Below are 18,574 nucleotides of genomic sequence, written 5' to 3'. Positions count from 1 at the left end.
CTTAAATAGAGAGATGCATGTAGGTTCATTCTTCCAAAAAGGACAAAAGAAACTTGCCGTTCAAAAAGCTAAAACTGAGCCAATATTAAAAACTATTTTTGGGGTTTCAAATTAACTTTCGGTCACTTTATTAACCTTTAGCCTGAAGCCTTTTTGATTATGGAGAAGAAATCTGAAGCATAGTGAAAAGAGTTCTGCCCACTTGGAGTTGAATGATTTGAATCTTCTACACCCTATTATTTCTTCATAAATCACTATTGTAAGTTTGACCGAGGTGGCGGAGTGAGTCGGTGTGTCTTGGTCAGAGTCAAAATTGGGTTGTATTTTCCTTTTTTCTTTTTTCTTTTTTCTTTTTTTTTTCGCTAGAGGAGCTGCGCAGGTCCTAGTCTTCATACAGAGGCAGCTCTGGCCTCTGAGCCTCTGATAGGCTTCTGTAGCCAGGTCTTGCGCTGCTGGATTGTAAAGCAACTTTGACAATTACCGCCAAGAATTAGATGAGGATACGTGTTCAAACAGGGAGTTGATTTGATGTTGAGCTGCAGCAACACCCAAAGATTTTTGCAGTAAAGGCTCGCCAATCGAGGGTCCGTAGCTGCTGCAACAATCTCATAGGATCAGGAGCAATCCGAAATGATTGACTGACTGTACGCACAACAAAGCATTTAATTGGAGCTCAATTGTCAAGCAATAACGTCAACCAATAGGTCGTTTTGATCCGACCCAATGTTCTACTAACGGGCCCAGATTTTAGAAGTTCTGTTTGGGCTCAGTTGAGAACGTGAAACTGAAACCCATGCCAACGCAGACATCAACCTTTTCCTGCTTTGAATACACACGACTCATTGTAATGTAAGTTGACAAAACAAACGAAAACCTCCTGCGGGAGAATCATACGTAACATATAACTAATGCTTACATAAACGCATTTGCGATTCACAACTTGTGCCCGGGTTATATAATGGAAAATTTTAATCATCATTTGATAACTCGAGTAAAGTCACCGTGGATGAATATTATCAGGGCCGGCTTTAGAGTGTTTGGGACCTTAGGTAAAAAAAATTTTATGAGGCCTCTATTTATTTTACAATTTCAATACTCAAAGAAATTAAAAAAAAACTCAAAATTTATTCCATTTTTTCATTCTTGAATTTTAAAAATAAAATCTAAAAAAAAGTTAAGAAGATATCTTTTTTATTCCATTAAAACTATTACAAAATTAAAAAAAATAAGAATAATATTATTTTCAAATAGGATATTTAGAATGATAGAATATAAAAAGTTAACATGATGAATTAATGATCAAATAATAGAAATTGACTTTGTATTTCTATAAACTGATTTTTTTTAAATGAGCCAATGAATATAATAATTTTCTTTGTAGAGAAGAGATGAAGAAATTTTTTGATTTACTAATTTTTGAGATTACAAAGTTTTTAATAGAAAGTAAAAGAAATACTAAAAGTCAAAGATTCTAACATTAAATAATTATTTTTTTGAGGAAATTGAAAAGACTAATAATTTAATTTTTTTGGAAAGATTAATAATTAAATAATATTATTAGTTATATCTCTTTAACTTAATGTTATCAAATATAGATTTTTCATAAAAAATAATTCTTAATTGTAGGATAATTAATAAATTAGAGAGATGTTAATAAGCTTTTTGATTTCCTAAAATATGTAATTTAAAAAAATGAGAATTATTAGAAAAAAAAATAAAAAAAAATGATGCCTTCACAATATATAAGGCCTTAAGGAACTGTCTTGTTCGCCTATACCTAAAGTCACCCCTTAATATTATATTAATGACGTAAAATGAAGCCAACCTACGTCTAACACTTTCTAGTGGCGACTGGTGATGCATCACCGCAAAAATGACTAATATGAAGATATTAGATATGAGTCCATCGTCCATGACATATCAGAGGTCATCAAAATACATATATTTCAAATAATCAGCTGTCAATTTCTCACCCCCGCTGCCGGCAATATATCTGTTCTTGAGTTTCAACATTTTAAAGTAACATTTGGGACAGTGTCCAGCTGCTACAGCTGGGTTGTGACAGCTGTATTTTATTTTTTATTTGTTATATTTAATTCCGTCCATTTTTAAATAAAAACTCATATATTACTTCTTGCATAGTTGTTTCACTTTGTTTATAATTAAGTCATTTTTTTTTTCCACTTGATTTGTAACTCTAATAGAAAGTCATGATCCTTATCAAATACCCATAAACTATATTTAATTTCACAAAGAAAGTTCAAAAACCACGACGCAATCTTATGTATCAAACATGCACTTAGTGGATGATCTATACAGTATCTTTAAAAGAATTGGAATAAAATTCGGAAATGTAAAATAACACATCAGTTTGTCCATCCGTTCCGTTCTAACCCCCCCAATTTATTAATTTATACATCCTGTTCAAAGTTCAATAAGTAAACGTACGTCCTGATTAATGTCTTTTTGTCACCAGCAGAAAAAATCATTATTACGTAAATTAGTCAATAAAGGAAAGTATCTGTAAAGAGGATTGGAAGAAAGAACAGCTGTTGTTGTTTGATTAAATGAGTTGAAACAAGATAAAGGAAAACAAATGTGCAAGCATACTGAATTAATTTTTGGAAAGAAGCAAGACAGTAAACAATATGGTAACAAATTAATTAATTAAGGAGCTAACGATAATCTAACTATTCTAGAGTTGGTATAATTGACTAATTTGGCGTCTCTGTGTATAAATAATTTCAACAGTAGTTCTCTAATGCTTGACCAAACCGTTTGCTCCGGAAAAGGCAGAGTTGAAGTTCACGTATTATATTAATCTCTTCGTTGCACTTGTCAAATCCTGTAATTGTCCGATAACGCTCACAAATTTTTTATACAAACGTTGAATTCTCCTCTTCGTTGTATATAATAATCTCAATAAATTTCATTTTTCATGCATCCACATCAATCCGCCTTCTTTGCCACAAGTTTCCAGTTTCATCTACCTAAATACCAGATGGCAAAAGCTTGTCTTTCCATTCTTGCTGAAGCATTTTTAGTGTACTATTTCACTTTTGGAATCGCTCATGCAGTCACCAACGTCGGCAGAGACCAATCAGCTCTTCTTGCCCTGAAAGCTCACGTCACTAATGATCCTCTCAATGTATTGGCCTCCAACTGGTCCACAAACACTTCTGTTTGCAACTGGTTTGGTGTCACTTGCAGCCCCCGTCACCGCAGAGTCACAGCTTTAAATCTTGCTTATATGGGTCTACTAGGCACCATCCCTCCGGAGCTTGGAAACCTGTCATTCCTTAGTTTGCTAAATGTCACAAACAATAGTTTCTCTGGTACTCTTCCAATTCAGTTATCTAATCTGCGCAGGTTAAAATATCTCAGCTTTAGATCCAACAACTTCAGCAGTATAGAAATTCCGCCATGGCTGGATTCTTTCCCTAAACTTGAACACCTGTATCTAGATGGTAACAGTTTCATAGGAACAATCCCACCTTCCATTTGCAACATATCTTCATTGCTCACTCTTGATCTCAGCTTTAACCAGCATCAGGGTCACGTGCCATCCTCGATCTTGAACATACCTTCACTGTTGGCTATTGATCTCAGTAACAACCAGTTTTCAGGTCCCATGCCCTCCATCTACAACACATCTTCATTGCAAAACATTGATATGCAGTACAACAGCCTGTCCGGTGCCCTCCCTGAGAATATGTTCAGGTTTCTTCCCCACTTGGAAGAGCTTCATTTCGCGTATAACCAGCTTTCAGGACAAATCCCATCAACTTTATTTGAATGCAAACAGCTAAATATTCTATCGTTGTCCGTCAATAATTTCATAGGAAGCATTCCTAGAGAAATTGGGAACATAACCATGCTCAAGGGACTATATCTCGTCTATACCAACCTGACAGGTACGTTTTAGGTTTTTCTATGGGTGTAATTATGAGTCTCCACTGCGCTAGATCAAGTTCAATGGCGAAGCTATCACTATTTTTTTAGGTGGGCTATATTTTTTTTTAATTCAATTACTTCTCAAAAAAAAATTTATATACAAATGAAATTATTAAAATATACTAGACAAGTAAAAAACTAATAATAAAATTATAAAAGTACAATACATAAAAAAAAAAAACACTATCAATGAAATTTTATCCAATTCTTCAAAAAAGAAAACTCATATATTATTGTATCTGAATTATATTGTGTGCAATAATAATACATTAGAGAATTATTAATTATTTTATCAAAAATATTTGACAAAAGTATAAGCTAATAACTAATTCAAAAACAGTATGAGCATGCGAGTGCAGCAGAAGCTGACCGTCACTCATGAGGTGGTAACTTGATGACTTGAACAGCTGACTTTTAAGGAATTTAAACTTTGGATAATTAGATCAATTAGTCAAAAATTAAGTAAGTTTTTATATTTTACTATAAGTTCTTAAAAAGAATAAATTTATAATTAATTATATTTTTTTTTTCAAGAAACTAACCCCGCCTACAACCAGGGTTAGCCTTCTTTATAGCTTTGCCCTGATCGAGTTAAACAACAATTAGATGCTTTAGAGAGGTATATGGAAGATTCTACCTAGGATTGTGTTTTAAAAATATCAAACAATAATTTGATCTCTTTATGAGATCAAATTATACCTAGGATTGTCCTTTTCAAATTTTGTCAGAATTGATCGTTCAATTACTGATGAGTGTGTGAAATGGATATAATAATTTTTTTTTAAGTCAAAATTTGGGGGGCAGTCTTATCAACTTGAATTAACAGACTAATAATTTGATCTCTTTATGAGAAAGTCTAAATTTGTTCATTGTGCGTATCACATCAGCCGTGTGACAATTTAATAGAATCCTAATATACATGTATACTTTTGTTATAAAAATTGCCAATCATGCATGGTTACAAAAATCGCAATATTTATACAAATACATACCCGCTTATTCATATGTTTACTTTTATTGGGTTTGATTTTATTGGTGGATGCTTTTGTTCTTTCTGCTGCCCTGTTTGGTCACTTCTGTGAGAAGGGACTTGGAGCATTTACATTAATGCATCATTATTCATGACGTGGCAGGTGAAATACCAGGCGAGATTGGTAATCTACAGGGTCTGCAAGTATTAGCTTTATCAAGTAATAGACTTACTGGTGTTATCCCGCCCGAAATCTTCAATATTTCCTCGTTAACTGTCCTTTCACTAACTGCTAATAAACTCTTAGGCAATCTCCCGTCAAACATTGGCCATTCGCTTCCAAATCTGCAACAACTTATCCTTGGAGGAAACAGACTCACTGGACCTATCCCTAGCTCTATCTCCAATGCTTCTATGCTTACTCTCATTGACATGCCCTATAACTTATTCTCTGGCTTCATTCCCAACTCACTTGGTAATTTGAGATACTGACACCGGACACAATAGATGAGAAAGCACAACGTCACACACTCAAGAAATCACTAGCTCACCACCACAGCAAACAATAAAAGGATACAGAAAAATATTCACCACCTAAAGTTGTTAAGCTACGGATACAGAGCTTAAAACACTCACCACTCAATGGAATCCACCAAAGAAATACAGAGTTTGATAATAGCTCAAAGTTCATTCAATTTCCAAAATTAATCTCTGTCTTTTTGTTACAACTACATAAGCTTAAATAACTTTCTTGAAACAATCCTCCAAGCATAGATTTACTACGAAGAAACCCTTCAAATAACTTGACTTTAAAGACCAACATTAAAGCTAGACATTAATAAAACATTGGTATGCTTAAAACACAACAAAGAACATTAAAAAAAAAATCTAAGTCCCGAAATATTCTTCTTGACTCAAAACTGAACAGTCTGCACTTAACTGCTCATAACATACTGTAGAAAACTCCAAATTTAGATTAGTAAAATTCATTGGAAAGCTAACAGAAATATCTTTCCAATGATGTATGGCTCGAAAATTAATTCAATCTCATACAGTACAGTTTAATTCCCAAAGATGCCCCTTCTGCACAGAAATTCTGCTCACTTGATTAATGTAAGAACTTGAGCTGCACTTGGTATAACTTGATTACCAAATATTTCAAACACTCCTGTGTTAATCTCCCCTAGTTGAAAAAAATTCGACCTCAAGTTTTGATCATTTTTTCATGATAAGGAGACAAGTCTGATATGTTGAACGTTGACGAAACACCATAGCCATCTGGTAGCTCAATCTTGTAAGCATTATCACCAAAGCGTTGCAACACTTTAAATGGTCCATCAGCCCTTGGTCTAAGTTTAGCAAATTTCCCAGGTGGAAAACGATCTTTCGTAAGATGAACCCAAACTAAATCTCCTTCCTAAAACTTAGCATGTCTTCGATGCTTGTCTGCATATTTTTTGTACTTCTCATTTTGCTTCAATATTCTATCTCGAACCTGTTCATGCATCTTCTTGATACTTTTAGAGCGTTCTTCAGCCTCTCCACTAAATTGATGATCAGTCAAAAGTGGAGCCAAATCCAAAGGACTGATTGGATTCTTGCCATAAACTACTTCAAAGGGACTTGAACCAGTAGTTTGATGTATGGAGTGATTGTAAGCAAATTCAATCTGAGGCAAAATAAGATCCCATTGACGAATGTTCTTGCCCACATAACTTCTCAAGAGATTTCCCAAGCTTCGATTCGTCACTTCAATCTGAACGTCAGTTTGAGGATGATGAGAAGAGCTGAATTTAAGAGTGGTTCCCAACTTCTTCCAAAGAGTACGCCAAAAGTGACTCAAAAACTTTGAATCTCAATCAGAGACAATGGTTTTCAGAATTCCATGTAGCTTCACAATCTCCTTGAAGTACAAATTAGCCACATGAGAGGCATCCAATGTCTTGTTACACGGAACAAAATGAGCCATTTTTGAGAATCGGTCAACCACCACCATGACAGAGTCTTTGTTTCTTTGAGTTCTTGGCAACCCGACAACAAAGTCTAGACTAACATCTTCCCAAGGAGCTTCAGGGACTGGTAAAGGATTGTATAGGCCTGTGTTTTGACCATGAGCTTTGGCAATATGACAGATTTTACACCTCTGCACATGATGCACAACATCTTTATCCATCTTTGGCCAATAGAAATTACCTTGCAAGCAAGCTAACGTCTTATCCCTTCCAAAGTGACCTCCAACAGCACTGCCATGTGCCTCCATGATAATAGATTCCCGCAAAGAACACTGAGGAATACATAAACGATTCCCCTTGAAAAGAAAGCCATCATGTAATTGGTACTGATCATATGATTCATTCTCACATTCTCTCCAGATCCTGCCAAAGAAAGAATCATCCTTGTATAGCTCTTTCAAAATTTCAAAGCCTACAACCTTCACTTGCATAGAAGAAAACAATGAATGTTTTCGACTTAAAGCATCAGCCACAAACATTCTGAGCACCCGATTTATGTTTGATGGTAAAATTGTAAGCTTGAAGAAATTCCACCCATCCGGCATGTTTTCTACTAAGCTTCTGCTGACTATTGATAAACTTTAGTACCTCATGGTCAGAGAAGAGAATAAATGGCCTTGAAAGCAAATATTGACTCCAATGGTTCAAAGCTCGGTAAATAGCATATAATTCTTTGTCATAAATTGAGTACTTTCTGCGGGAGTCATTCAATTTTTCACTAAAGAAAGCGACTGGTTTCCTTTCTTGGCTGAGTACAGCACCAATTTCAGTATTAGAGGCATCACACTCAACTTCAAACACCTTGCTGAAATCTGGAAGTGAAAGAACAGGCGCTTCAGTCACCTTTCTCTTGATGATGTCAAAACTCTCTTGTGCCTCCTTGGTCCATTTGAAACCTTCTCCTTTCAAGCATTCAGTTACTGGAGCAACAATTGTACTGAACCCTCTAATAAATCGTCGATAAAAAGAAGCAAGACGATGAAAACTTCGGATGTCATGTAGCGACTTAGGAATTGGCCAGCTCAAAATGGCCTCCACCTTGCTTAGATCCATTTTAATTCCATCTTTCGATACAACATAACCCAAAAAGACAAGGCTATCAGTGAAGAACCTGCACTTTTTCAAGTTGACATAAAGCTTTTGATTTCTCAAAATCTCGAAGACTTGGCGAAGATGCTCTAAGTGTTGTTTTTCATTTTGGCTGTACACAATGATGTCATCAAAATACACAATAACAAATCTACTAATCAGAGGCTTAAAAACGTGATTCATCAGCCACATGAAAGTACTTGGGGCATTAGATAGACCAAATGGCATAACCATCCATTCATAAAGTTCATCCCTCGTTTTGGAGGCCGTTTTCCATTCGTCACCAGGTCTCATTCTGATTTGATGATAGCCACTTCGAAGATCGATCTTAGAAAAGATTGTAGCACCATAGAGCTAGTCTAGAAGATCGTTAAGGCGTGGAATAGGGAAACGATAATCAATCGTTATCTTATTCACTGCTCTCCTGTCAACACACATACGCCAAGACCCATATTTCTTTGGTACCAATAAGGCAGGAACAACACAAGGACTTTTGCTATCTCTCACCAACTATTTCCCTATAAGCTCTTCAACTTGCCTCTGTAATTCTTCGTGCTCCTTTGGATTCATTCGATAAGCCGCTTTATTTGGTAGTACAGAACCCGGAATAAGATCAATGTAATGTTGAATGTCCCTCATGGGAGGAAGGCCATGTGGTAATTCTTCTGGAACAACATCTGAGAATTCTTCAAGCAAATACTTCATAATCAGAGGCGGCTCATTGCTATCTTCATTTTCCTCAAACACCACCAGCACGTAAACTTCACTACCCATTTCAAATTCTTTTTTACAATCTGAAACATTCAGCAAATTATTTTCCACTCCTTTAATAGGTTTGCGACTTTTCTCTATCTTTAAAGGACCCAGAATGGCTTTACTTCCATCTTTAATGAAAGTATAAGTATTCTTATAACCATCATGAACAACCCTTCTATCGTACTGCCAAGGACGACCCAAAAGCAAGTGACATGCATCCATAAGCACAACATCGCACCAAACTTCATCTTTATATTTATTCCCAATAGAAAATGAAATAAGGCAACGTGTGTTTACCTCAATCTCATTTCCCTTTTTAAGCCAAGAAAGTTTATAAGGCTGAGGATGCTGCTCCGTTTTGAGCTTCAACTTCTTTACCATTTCAGTTGCTACTACATTCTCAAAACTGCCACTATCAATAATGACATTACATATCTTTCCATGACAAGTGCATCTGGTGTGAAAGATATTATTTCTCAGCCAATCTTCCCCATCTTCACAAACAATACTCAAACTCTTTTGAATAACTAGAGATCTTCCATCATCAGCATGTGTAACTTCTCCATCTTCAACATCCTTTTCGACACTAAGATTCTCATGATCTTCCGCACCCTCGTCATCGCTTTCCTCTTCAACAAGGGCAACCACCCTACGATTAGGACACTCAGAAGCAATGTGCCCATAACCATGGCATTTAAAATATTGACGAGAACTAACATTCGAATCACTTGCTCGCTGTTTAGATCTTTCCCCGACATTAATCCTCGTAATTTTCTTTGCAGTAGAATTCGAACCAGAATTATGCTTAGAAACGGAGCCACTCCCTCGATTGACATCACGAACTGTGAACTGAATACCCCCACCACGAGCATCTTTTTGTTGCTTTTCCACCTTAAGAGCAAGTTTGCATACATCACTATAAGTCCAATATGGTTGGAGCTGGACCACATTACCAATCTCAGGTTTCAAACCACCCAGATAGCATGCGATCGTATGCTCTTCGGCCTCTACCAAATCACACTTCATCATTAGGTTGTCAAACTCTGCTGTATAGTCTTCCACTGACAATTCCTTTTGCCTGAAGTTGTGGAACTTAAGGTAGATATCTTGCCTGTAGTTATCGGGCAAAAACTTTCTCTTAAGCTCTTTTTTCATTTTCTCCCAAGTAACAATTTTCCTTCGTCCCTCTCGTTCCCTTTGCCTCTTAAGATTTTCCCACCATAAAGAAGCATACTTTTTAAGTTTAATGGCAATGAGTTTCACTTTGCGATCTTCAGGCACATCTCTGTATTAAAAAATGCGTTCAACAGTATTAAGCCAATCAACAAACTCGTCTGGTTGCATTCTTCCTTCAAATTCAGGAATTTCGACCTTGAAGTCGAAAGGCTGATAAGAATCGCGACGCCTATGAATTCGAGAACGAGAAGAAAATTCACTATTGGAGCTTTGTTCCTGATGGAAGGGATTATAATCTACCCCGTCATTGATTGAGCCTTCTTCTTCCAAACTACCATTAGGAGCAGCTTCTCGAGTTCCTTCAAGGTGTTGTAATCGTTGCTGAAGATGTTCTACTTGTCTTCTAAGATCATCCCTTTCTATATCACCCAAGTCCATCTCACGAACAGGAGGCTCTGCAACTCTTGCATTACGCCGACGTCGTTGAGCCATAAATTTTCATAACCCAATGCTCTGATACCAAATTTGACATCGAACACAATAGATAAGAAAGCACAACGTCACACACTCAAGAAATCACAAGCTAACCACCACAGCAAACAACAAAAGGATACGGAAAAATATTCACCACCTAAAGTTGTTAAGCTACAGATACAGAGCTTAAAACACTCACCACTCAATGGAATCCACCAAAGAGATACAGAGTTTGATAATAGCTCGAAGTTCATTCAATTTCCAAAATTAATCTCTATCTTTTTGTTACAACTACATAAGCTTAAATAACTTTCTTGGAACAATCCTCCAAGCATAGATTTACTATGAAGAAACCCTTCAAATAACTTGACTTTAAAGACCAACATTAAAGCTAGACATTAATAAAACATTGGTATGCTTAAAACACAACAAAGAACATTAAAAAAAAAAAAATCTAAGTCCCGAAATATTCTTTTTGACTCAAAACTGAACAGTCTGCACTTAACTGATCATAACATACTGTAGAAAACTCCAAATTTAGATTAGTAAAATTCATTGGAAAGCTAACAGAAATATCTTTCCAATGATGTATGGCTCGAAAATTAATTCGATCTCATGCAGTATAGTTTAATTCCCAAAGATGCCCCTTCTGCACAGAAATTCTGCTCACTTGATTAATGTAAGAACTTGAGCTGCACTTGGTATAACTTGATTACCAAATATTTCAAACACTCCTGTGTTAGATACCTCCAATGGCTCAATTTTGGGGCAAATAATTTGACAGCTGTATCTTCTGGCTCTGATGAACTTGGCTTTCTCACTTCTTTGACAAATTGCAAAGACTTGAGAAAATTAATTCTGTCAGAGAATCCCCTCAGCGGTGTCCTGCCAATTTCTATTAGAAATCTCTCGAATGCTATGGACGTGCTGTATTTATCTGCTTGCAACATTAAGGGAAGCATTCCATCAGAAATTGGCAACTTAAACAACTTGACAACATTGCACCTGGAGACAAATGAACTCACAGGATCCATTCCCAAAGCAATTGGAAGATTGCAAAAGCTCCAAGGTTTGTATCTTCAGCATAACAAATTACAAGGATCAATTACTACTGATCTTTGTGGTTTGCGGAGTTTAAGTGAATTCTACTCGGATGGCAATGAGCTAAATGGGTCGCTACCGCAATGCTTAGATAGTCTCATTTCTCTGAGAACCCTTTCACTGGGATTCAACAGACTGACTTCTGTAATTCCCTCATCTTTGTGGAGCCTTAGAGATATCCTGAATGTCAACTTGTCATCAAATTCTCTTAATGGAACTCTGCCAGTGGAGATTGGGAATTTGAAGGTTGTGACAAAAATAGATTTATCAAGAAATGACTTGTCAGGTGAAATCCCAAGCTCAATTGGAGACCTAAAGAATATGCAGCATCTCTCCTTGGCGGAAAACAAATTTCAAGGCTCAATTCCTGATTCATTAGGCGGCTTGATTAGCCTGAACTTCTTGGATATGTCTAGTAATAATCTATCTGGAGAAATCCCGAATTCGTTGAAAGCACTCTCGCTTCTCAAGTTTAAATTTGTCTTTCAATGTACTGCAAGGACAAGTTCCTCACGGAGGGCCATTTACAAATTTCTCATCTCAATCGTTCGTGGGAAATAAGGGATTATGTGGTGCCCCCAAGCTGAAATTCCCTGCTTGCAAAGCTAAAAATAATAAGATAGCAAGGAAAACCGATAAGAATATATTTATTTATGTTTTTCCAATTGCTGCATCAATATTACTCGTTCTGTCTCTTTCAGTTGTGCTTATCAGAAGACGAAAAAGAAACACTGGATTGCAAATTGATGAAGAAATGTCGCCTGAAGTAACATGGAGAAGAATTTTATACCAGGCACTTTTTCGAGCAACAGATGGGTTCAGTGAAAACAATCTACTTGGTAAAGGGAGTTTTGGTTCGGTTTACAAGGGAACACTCGCAGATGGGATGCAGATCGCAGTAAAGGTATTTAACCTTGAGCTTGAAGGGACTCTTAGAAGTTTTGATGCTGAATGTGAAATTCTAGGAAGTATTCGCCATCGTAATCTTGTCAAAATCATCAGCACTTGTTCAAGTGATCATTTGAAAGCATTGGTATTAGAATACATGCCTAATGGCAGCCTGGAGAAATGGATGTACAATAAGAACCGCAGTTTCGACATTCTACAAAGACTGAACATGGTGATTGATGTTGCTTCAGCGTTGGAATATCTTCATTATGATCACCCCACTCCTATTATCCATTGTGATTTAAAGCCTAGTAACATATTGCTAAATGAAAGCATGGTTGCCTGTTTGAGTGATTTTGGCATTTCGAAGCTCTTAGGTGACGAAACATCTATGACTCAAACGCAGACTCTCGCTACAATTGGTTATATGGCACCAGGTTTTTCAAATTCAAAACTTTTGCTTGCTTTTGAGATTCCCATGTTATTGACTTTTTTCTTTTCCTTTCAAAAGATTATTGATTTATCTAACGATGTAATTCACATTATACACAGAGTACGGAGGAGAAGGAAAAATATCAAGAAAGGGAGATGTTTACAGCTATGGCATCATACTGATGGAAACTTTTACGAAGAAGAAGCCGACAGATGAATTGTTTGTCGGGGAAATAAGCTTGAAGAGTTGGGTTAATGATTCCTTGCATGGTAAAATTATCAATGTCGTGGACATCAATTTACTGCAAAAAGAGGATGCGTATTTCACAGCAAAGGAACAGTGTGTATCATCAGTCTTGAGTTTGGCTCTGCAATGTACAAGAGAGCTAGTCTGCTGAGGAGAGGATCAACATAAAAGAAGCTTTAACCAAACTTCTGAAAATCAGAAACATGTTGCTTACAAATATTGAGAATTCAAGCGATAAAAGGTATTGTAATTAAAAGTTAATTTTCATGTATTTCCATTGCTCGTGAACTAAAATCTCATGTGAAGAAGATCCATCAGAGTATTGAGGTAAAGCAGATATCTTGTTTTCATAAGAGCTGGTTCTTGTTTATGCATATCTCAATTCCAGCTCTTCTTTCCTCTGTTTTCACCTTAACTCTTATCGTCAACAGTTCTATTACATGTTTTCAGATGGCGCTAGATTCTAATATCTGCTTTCAGCAACTATCTGTTTAATCTGACTAAACTGTCGACAGTGGACATGCATGAATGAGGAATGAAGCAACGGTAATGTCGTGCAAACAAGTATGGGCGTGATATATTTATCTTGCTTCTATTGGAGACGATTCTTCACATCTAGCTGCTATCTCTGTTTTCCTCAGTCATGGATCTCATTTTATTTTTTATTTTTAAGAGAAGAAAGAAGAGTAGTGCTAGACCTCTTACTTTCACTACAAAAAGTCCAATTAAATAAGCTCATGTTGGTATTATGGTTGGACATTTGTAACTTTTAAATTATAATTTGCTTGATGTAGTTTTGAAGCTTAATCAAATTTATTTCATATATATTTTTTAAAAAATTTATAATATCTTTAATATTTTTGTTAAAATTCTTATTTAGAAGCCATATTTACCACATATTATCAATTTTTATTTCAATACCAAACAAAGCATAAGCTATACCTCTTATAATTGAATTGAACTCCATCCATTATCATCGCTTTAATTAGCCTTGTCGAAAGGAATTAAGAATGATAGATTTGTTTGTTTACTAAGAAAATGAAAAAGAAAATCAGATAAGCAGAGATGAAAGAACTTGTATATTATTCATACTGTCATTTGATTAGTTACACATGTTTATATACTACGATCTGGAATATTCTACATTCTGTTTACATGCAAAACAGCTGAGCTAGTAACTGAACTAATTTGCCACATAAGCAGCCACGTCAACATGTATAACAGATTCCGTTTAACTAACTATTTAAACCAGCATGTGACTAATCTCAATTTGACTATCTTAACAGCCTCCCTCAAGCTCAAGGTCGTGTAAGCACATTGAGCTTGGACCTGAGATAGTTAAATTGATCAAAAGCTAAAGGTTTTGTAAAAATGTCTGCCACTTGATCATAGCTGGGAACATGACTAATCTGCAGTTCTTTCTGAGCTATATGATCCCGAATGAAGTGTAAATCTAACTCAATATGTTTGGTTCTGGAGTGATACTTGGGGTTACTTGCTAAAGCTTCTGCACTCTTGTTATCACAGTAGATAACTGGAGTTTGTAATAAAGGTACTTTCAACTCTTGCAGCAAGTAAGTGATCCACAAAGTTTCAGAGACAGCCAATGCTAATGCTCTGTATTCTGACTCAGCTGTGCTTCTTGAGACTATAGGTTGTTTCTTAGATGACCATGAGATCAGATTATTCCCCAGATAAATGCAATATCCCCCAACTGACTTTCTATCATCTAAATCTGAGCCCCAATCAGCATCTGAGAAGGCTGAAAGTGTGAGTGAACCAGAGGCATAAAACTGTAAACCAAGATCAGCTGTACATTGCAAATATCTCAGAACTCTTTTACATGCTTGCCAATGAAGCACTGATGGGTTGGCAAGAAACTGACTTAGCTTATTTACAGTGAAGGCAATCTCAGGTCTAGTAAGAGTAAGATACTGTAATGAGCCAACTATACTTCTATAGAGAGAAGGATTTTCAAAAGAAGCACCCTTGTCTTTGACTAGCTTCTCTGTAGAACTCATTGGAGTGGAACATCCTTTGCTCTCAATCATCTGTGCTTTCTTAAGAATATCACCTACATATTTTGTTTGACAAAGATGTAAACCTTCAACTGAAGGTGTAACCTCAAGACCAAGAAAGTAGTTGAATTCCCCCAGATCCTTCAAAGCAAACTCTGAGCTTAAATGCTGAATAACTTTTTCAACAAGCTGAACATTAGAACCAGTCACCAAGATGTCATCCACATAAACTAAAATAACAACTATATCCCCTGCTTTGTGAAAAATGAACAATGAAGTGTCAGATTTTGAAGCAATGAAACCCCAATTCAACAGAGAGAGTTTCAATCGGTCATACCAAGCTCTTGGAGCTTGCTTAAGACCATAGAGAGCTTTGGTAAGCTTACAGACATGAGATGGAAATTGAGGATGAATGAAACCTTCAGGCTGATGCATAAAGACCTCTTCAGTAAGAATGCCATTAAGGAAAGCATTATTAATGTCCAGCTGTCGAATTGGCCAGTGATTCATGACAGCAAGACTCAGAATGATTCTTATTGTGCAAGGCTTTACAACTGGACTAAATGTTTCAAAGAAGTCTACTCCTTGTGTTTGATGGAAGCCTTTGGCCACCAACCTTGCTTTATACTTGGATATACTACCATCAGGGTTATACTTCACCCTGAAAACCCATTTGTTGCCAACAATTTTTCCAGCTTTTTCTCTAGGAACTAAAATCCAGGTGCTATTTTTCTGCAAGGCATCAAACTCAGCCTGCATAGCTTGTTTCCACTTGAAATTAGCCAATGCTGCTTTAACTGAATGTGGTTCAAGGTGTTGAGTAACAGCCAAGTAAGTTTTGGGCTTAAAAACACCAGCTTTGGATCTGGTGAGCATGGGATGGATATTTTGAGTTGGTTGAGGTGCAAGAGTAGATACTGATGGTAACTGAATAGAAAGAGATGGTTGATGTGGTGTATTGCATGAAGAGGTGTCTGAAGAATGAGATGAAGAGAGTGTCTGTAAGATACCTGAATCAGGGCCTGCATCCTGAGCTGGAGGATGTAGAGAAGGCTGTGCACAGTTACTGTCATTGAGTAGGATGTTGGAAGAAATGAATGGACTAGAAAAATGACTTTGCTGAACTGAGGACACATTTGAATCTGATGAAGGAAAAAGATTGGAGTATGGAAATTCAGATTCATTAAACTTAACATGTCTGGCAATATAAGTTTTGCCAGTAGAATCAAGACACTTATAGCCTTTGTGAAGAGGGCTATAACCAATCATGAGACATTTTCGTGTATGAAAGTTAAACTTGTGCTGACTGTAAGGTCTGAGAAAAGGAAAGCATGAACAGCCAAAGGTTTTGAGGAAATGGTAATCAGGCTTTCTGCCATAGAGCTTGGTATAAGGAGAAGTATTATTCAAAACAGGTGTTGGCAACCTATTGATAAGAAAAGAAGCTGTATGAAATGATTCCCACCAAAAAGATAAGGGCATTTTTGCCTGAGCAAGTAAAGTCAGCCATGTTTCTACAATATGGCGATGCTTCCTCTCTACCACACCATTTTGGTGATGTGTATGAGGCAACTATGTCTAAACTCTATGCCTTCTTCTTGAAGGAAATGTACAAAATTTCTGTATTCACCTCCCCAATCAGATTGTAGTGACTTTAAAGGATGATCAAATTGTTTCTCAACAAGGGTTTTGAAGTGTTTGAAAGTAGCTAAGGCTTCAGATTTGAGGGTTAAATGAAAAATCCAACAATACCTACTATAATCATCTACAAAGCTTATGTAGTATCTATAACCCTGTAGTGAAAGCATGGGTGCTGGACCCCAGAGATCAGTATGGACTAGCTCTAAAGGAGCTTTTGTTTTTATTCCTGTTGAGTAAAAAAGGAACTGATGGATTTTACCATATTGACAAGCATCACAAAAATCAGGTATTGATGTTGGACAAGGAAGGGAAAGAGAAGATAGAATACATTTTAACACATGTTTGCTTGGATGACCAAACCTTTGGTGCAACAAATTTGCAGACAAAATATTGTTTGTACAGGTTTTATTTGTAGTTTCATCTAAGAGATTACAAGCTGAATTATTCAAAACAGAAAGCATGGAACTAGGAATCTGAGAAGGACTGTGAGAACTGGAAATGAAATCCTTTTTTGACAGTAACTGATATAGCCCTCCTCTAGCAATCCCTTGAGCAAGATGCACTCCCTTCTTCTGGTCCTTAATGAAACACATATTGGCAACAAATTCAATAGTTAAGTTGTTGTTTTCAAGTAGCTTTGAGATGCTTATAAGATTTTTGGTAAGGTGAGGAACAAACAAAATATCTTTTAAATGTAAGATGGAGTCTAATGATGTATGAAGATCAGTGTAACCAACATGTGATATATGCAGCCCTTGACCATTGCCAACATGCAACAAGTGATTACCTGAGTATTCCTTTGCAAGACTCAGATTCTGTAGATTGTTGGTGAGGTGATGAGTTGCACCACTGTCTATGTACCACCCTTGATCAGCAAAATCACTTTCAGAGGCAGCCACAAAAGCAGCTCTAGGTGCTGAGTTAGCATATGCAGGTCTTGGTACTTGATACTGATATGAGTTATATCCAAATGAAGAGTTGAAAGGTATGAACTCTCTATTAAACCTATTTCTACACTCAGCTGCAGTGTGCTTAGGTTTGAAACAGATTTGACAGATTACTCCAGCAGAGTTAGGATCAGAACTACCTCTCCCATTACTATTAGGAAAACCACCAGGTTTTGCAAAATTTCCATTTCCAGAACCAAAACCACCTCTGCCTTGATAGTTACCAGGTGATGCTCCATTCCAGCCATTATTCCAATTACCATTCCAATTTCCTCTTACTTGACCCTGTGAAAAACCTCTACCAAAACCTCCTCTGCCTCCATTACCATTACCATTTTGATTTTTGTTCCAATTAGCATTATACTGTCCAGATTTAGTGTTCTGTCCAGTTTGAGCAACATTAGCTGCAAAATTCATTTTAGCTTCTTTACTAGAGTTCAACTTATTAGCCTCTAATCTAGCCTCATGAGTCAGGAGCATAGAATAGGCTTCATTTATAGACATCTTAGCAAGATTTGCCTCAATGTATACTACCACTGGATAATAAGGCTGGCCTAATCCACTGATCAAATGAGTAAGAAAATCTAGTGAACTAACAGGACTACCAGCCACAGCAAGTTCATCAGTAACTGTCTTTAGTTTTCCAAAAAATTCAGTCATGGACATAGCTCCTTTTCTAAGATTGTTAAGCATAATTTTCAGATGCACCTTTTTAGCAAAAGTTTTAGATCCAAACTGTTGTTCAAGACTAATCCAAATTTCAAGTGAGGTTTTAGAATTTACCACCAGACTGAGAATCTCTAGACTAATAGCAGACATTAGCCAGCTCAGCAGCATCTGATCTTTTCGTTTCCAGATAGCAAAGGCTG

The 18,574-nt window shown here is 36.5% G+C and overlaps 3 protein-coding genes across 3 annotated transcripts; 2 read left to right on the top strand and 1 right to left on the bottom strand.

Moving 5' to 3' along the window:
* Positions 1 to 3,001: 3,001 nt before the first annotated feature.
* On the top strand, positions 3,002 to 5,416 carry LOC18051250 (LRR receptor-like serine/threonine-protein kinase FLS2). Its single transcript, XM_006449463.1, has 2 exons — positions 3,002 to 3,914; positions 5,088 to 5,416. Exons 1-2 carry the CDS (start codon positions 3,002 to 3,004, stop codon positions 5,414 to 5,416), a joined length of 1,242 nt encoding a protein of 413 aa, XP_006449526.1.
* Positions 5,417 to 8,535: 3,119 nt separating this feature from the next.
* On the bottom strand, positions 8,536 to 10,449 carry LOC112101071. The gene is made up of 2 exons (XM_024190990.1): positions 10,112 to 10,449; positions 8,536 to 10,066 (listed from the first exon to the last, which is right to left on the bottom strand). The coding sequence occupies exons 1-2, from the start codon at positions 10,447 to 10,449 to the stop codon at positions 8,536 to 8,538; spliced, it is 1,869 nt and encodes a 622-aa protein (XP_024046758.1).
* A 900-nt stretch (positions 10,450 to 11,349) lies between these two features.
* LOC18051248 (receptor kinase-like protein Xa21) lies at positions 11,350 to 13,250 on the top strand. The gene is made up of 3 exons (XM_006449461.2): positions 11,350 to 12,022; positions 12,234 to 12,857; positions 12,973 to 13,250. Exons 1-3 carry the CDS (start codon positions 11,350 to 11,352, stop codon positions 13,248 to 13,250), a joined length of 1,575 nt encoding a protein of 524 aa, XP_006449524.2.
* Positions 13,251 to 18,574: the final 5,324 nt, after the last annotated feature.

The sequence above is a fragment of the Citrus clementina genome, unplaced genomic scaffold, assembly GCF_000493195.1.
Source record: "Citrus clementina cultivar Clemenules unplaced genomic scaffold, Citrus_clementina_v1.0 scaffold_2, whole genome shotgun sequence".
NCBI lineage: Eukaryota > Viridiplantae > Streptophyta > Magnoliopsida > Sapindales > Rutaceae > Citrus > Citrus x clementina.
This window is presented reverse-complemented; position numbering and strand designations above follow the sequence as displayed.